The sequence below is a fragment of the Notothenia coriiceps genome, unplaced genomic scaffold (assembly GCF_000735185.1).
Source record: "Notothenia coriiceps isolate Sejong01 unplaced genomic scaffold, NC01 NC01_scaffold00020563, whole genome shotgun sequence".
Taxonomy (NCBI): domain Eukaryota; kingdom Metazoa; phylum Chordata; class Actinopteri; order Perciformes; family Nototheniidae; genus Notothenia; species Notothenia coriiceps.
Genome location: NW_011353264.1, coordinates 1 through 4092, shown reverse-complemented (window position 1 = coordinate 4092; position 4092 = coordinate 1). Strand labels below are relative to the sequence as shown.

At 39.9% G+C, this 4092-nt stretch overlaps 1 protein-coding gene across 1 annotated transcript; it reads left to right on the top strand.

Annotated features, from left to right (window-relative positions):
• Positions 1–4: 4 nt before the first annotated feature.
• Positions 5–829, top strand: LOC104952820 (trypsin-2-like; the record flags this gene model as incomplete). The annotated part of the gene is made up of 4 exons (XM_010779732.1): positions 5–101; positions 201–337; positions 437–538; positions 661–829. Coding segments are annotated over 4 exons (384 nt in total), but the record flags the coding sequence as incomplete, so codon positions are not given.
• Between the last annotated feature and the right edge of the window lie 3263 nt (positions 830–4092).

Here is a 4092-nt window from a genome sequence, read left to right as displayed (position 1 = left end):
CACCCTCAACCAGTACGTTCAGGCCGTGGCTCTGCCCAGCAGCTGTGCCCCCGCTGGCACCATGTGCACCGTCTCTGGCTGGGGAAACACCATGAGCTCCTGTGAGTAACACCCGCATTTTAACAGCTAGGAGTTACACTATGTTGTTTTTTTTTCATTTTTGCTATTCTAACCCTTTTCCACCCACATTGTTTGAACAGCCGCTGACAAGAACAAGCTGCAGTGCCTGAACATCCCCATCCTGTCCGACAGGGACTGTGATAACTCTTACCCCGGTCAGATCACTGATGCCATGTTCTGCGCTGGATACCTTGAGGGAGGCAAGGACTCTTGCCAGGTGTGTAACAAAACAACTCTCTCCTTTTCCTATACCAATGCATCTTAGTTGCCAATACAGAATATTTGGGAATTTCTTCACGAATGAATTCTCTCTCAGGGAGACTCTGGTGGACCCGTCGTGTGCAACGGTGAGCTGCAGGGTGTTGTGTCCTGGGGCTACGGATGTGCTCAGAAGGACAACCCCGGTGTCTACGCCAAGGTAAACTGAAAAGATTTCTACAATAGACAATATGAAACTTATATTTCACAATGAGCATGCCCAGTTAAAATGTATCATATTTGCTAGTTTTTTAACAAACCTCCTCGTGTCTCCATTCACAGGTCTGCCTCTTCAACGATTGGCTGGAGACAACCATGGCCAACTATTAAGTCTGATTCTGCGATCACCATCTTACTCTTCTGCCTTTCTTCCATCATTCTAACTCCACTGTTGTTGTTGAGTTTTGAACAATGCGCACTCTGAGTCAATAAAGTCCTACACCTTGACTTTAAAATCATGTTTCCCTCAGTTTGTTATTTGTGTTTTTATACATCATATCTTCTTCACAATACTTTAAAATGACTTGCTTACTGGGATTTTTGGGAAACATCCAAATTGTTGACATAGAAAACAAAATATGCTACACAACCTTTTGCAAGTAATGAGTATAATTGTTGTTGTTTTTTAATACCAATAAATCTTTGTCCAATTTACCTTATTATTAGGTCTGTATCTTTAAACACTGGCTCAGAAACACCTCAGTAAGCTCAAAGTTATCAAACAAGAAAGTACATTCAATTAGCACAACGTCATTTTGTACCATCATGTACAATCTGGCAATCAAACAATATAAAGCAAACGATTTGTTCATACATTATGGGAAATTATATCTAACAATGAATTCCATAGCCAAGGTGTGAAACAAACGGCACAGGGGCCAATAACAGACCACCAGCTGGTCCAATCCATCCCACTGGCTGAATTTGAAAAAAGGGTAACATTGGAAATAATTCTATAATTCTAAAATATAGATTTATTAAAAAAAAATCTATTAACATAATACACATAAATATGTTTTCTTGATTTATGGGTCATGAGTTGATGTTGAGGACATCTAAATACTTCTTATTAATCATCACTTTATTTGCACTTGCATGAGCATATAAATACACTTTAGTTTGACTCTTAATGGTCTCCTATCATGCAAATTGCAGTTTTGTACGTCTTTTATACATAAATATGTTTTTTGGTTTGCGTTAAGGAAGACAAAAAGCATCAACATGTGAGGGAAGGCGGCTTGCCCGCTGTCGGGTGAGTGTTGCCTGCCAGGGAAAACATCCGTTCACTTGGGATGCTGGTGGCCAGGTAGCTCCTGGAAAGCTTGGCTAAACGGGGGAAGCGGTTTGCGTTTTGTGCNGTTCGAATTACATTGAACCAGAATTGTCCCCCTTTTTTCTTTAACAGTGAAGAAAAGTGGATATGTTAATGATATATTGACCGCAAAACTCAAAATGTCCCGGGTTTTAATTTTGAAAATCTGGTCACCTTATCTTAAGCAGTATTAGAGATACTTTTCAAATAGTCAAACTTCACACAGGCCCAGTCTAGAGAACACACTCATTTGTCCTGGAACCTTTCCNTTCATATCAATAATAACGAGGAACACATTACCTATGCTCTTAAGCAGTATTAGAGATGCTTTTCAAATAGTCAAACTTCACACAGGCCCAGTCTAGAGAACACACTCATTTGTCCTGGTAGCCTTTCCAGTCCATTTGAGCTATTGTTCACATCTTTACTTCAAATAAAAGGTTTCACATTGCATATTTCCAGCTTCCTTTACACATACTATTAATACAAAGTAATTAACCATACACATCCATTTAAAACAAATAGATTTCCCTGATAATTGACATGCTGAAAATCTTAAGAAGATTGTCTCCTCCCCCAGCTCTTCCAATCTACTGGAATGCAGAACTGCTCTCTGTTCATACAGAGTAATAAAACATGTTTAAGCTAATTTCTCCACAATGTTTGTAGCCATTTAGTACCCACACATGAAAGAACAAAACAAAGAAATCAAATAAAACACCAACACAGATATGGTTCAGCAATAATCACATCTAGCTGCTTAATACGTTACTTTAATACTTCAAATAATTCAAATAATACTTCAGGAGGCACACTAACATTACAGCCGTTGATACTAGGGGTTTCTCAACTACCAATATTTACTAGTCGACAAGTTTTTCAAAATAGTAGTCGACTAGTTGTTACGTCATAATAAAGACACACAAAGAGAGGTGTACAACTGTATTTTGTATTGCAATTCATACAGTTACGTTAAACACTGTAACAAAGCAGCATTTTAATTTGTGTTACATGCTGTTACATGGCTGATTAAATTAGAAACAGTATCTGGATTCACTAAATCTACTGCAAAAATTCTGTTAAGAACATACATGCAATGTAAATCCAGTGCGCATTGCGCAACGCTTTACTCATTGTCACTGTCCTCCTCGATAACAATGTCCAACCTTCCAGGTTTTTTGGTTTGCGTTAAGGGAGACCAAAGCATCAACATGCGAGGTAAGGAGGCTTGACCGCTGTTCACTTGGGGTGCTGGTGGCTAGCCAGGTAGCTCCTGGAAAGCTTGGCTAACGGTTTGCGTTTTATGCTCACCACTTCAGAGGGTTATCCATTGTGCATGGGGTGTCTGCTGGCAGTAATCCTGTAGCTCATCTGCGCGCGCCCACTGTTGACCCGTTTTTTCTTCTTGGTCTCGAAATGAGGTCCAAACAGCTGTTCAATGGGGGGATGCTAGTGGAGCACGCTCGTGAACCTTTAGCGCCTGAGCTAAAACAGAAACTGTCGAGCGCATAATTATGGTGCATTTGCGCATAGGATGAGGACCCCTGAATGTCGGGCGTGTTTTGCTGGAGCTTTTTGCAGCACCTCAGCGGCATTGTCGGCATCCTCATATCCCACGTTTGCCTCCATTTTGTTACGACTAGTTGACTAGGGCCTACAGCGCCGACTAGTGGTAGAGGTAGTCGACTAGTCAGTGGCTGGTCATTGAACATTTTTTATCATATACTTTTTCTTTAGCTAAATAATGAAAACGGGTCCCACTGACCCAAACACCATACAAGGGTTAAGGGGGGTGGGGGGGTCCACCATATTTTCTTCCCGCATCGGAGGAGTAAGCTGGTTCTGTTCCGAGAAGATCTCTCCAAGTTCAAAGTTATTACAAGTTATTAAATGTCATCATATCTTCGTCATAGTTATAGGTTATCACTTTGGACGCATTGTTTGCAAAAAGCTGAGTTCACATTTACCCGTTACACCGAGCAAGGTAAATACAGCTGTCAATTTGTAAACATTGTCATTCACTGGTGTTAGCTAGGATAAAGCCCTGAAAGTCATTAGGTGAGTTTATATTTATTGACTTGTGTGCATATATCGTGTTTTTATAGTGTGAGTATTTGTAGGGCGCAAGTCCACCATTTGCTTGCTTTACAATATTTAAAACTATTAANAGCATATAAATACACTTTAGTTTGACTCTTAATGGTCTCCTATCATGCAAATTGCAGTTTTGTACGTCTTTTATACATAAATATGTGTCCCCGGTAGGAGTTTCACAACTACCTATATTTACTAGTCGACTAGTTGTTACGTCATAATAAAGACACACAAAGAGAGGTGTAAAACTGAATTTTGTATTGCAATTCATACAGTTACGTTAAACACTGTAACAAAGCAGCATTTTA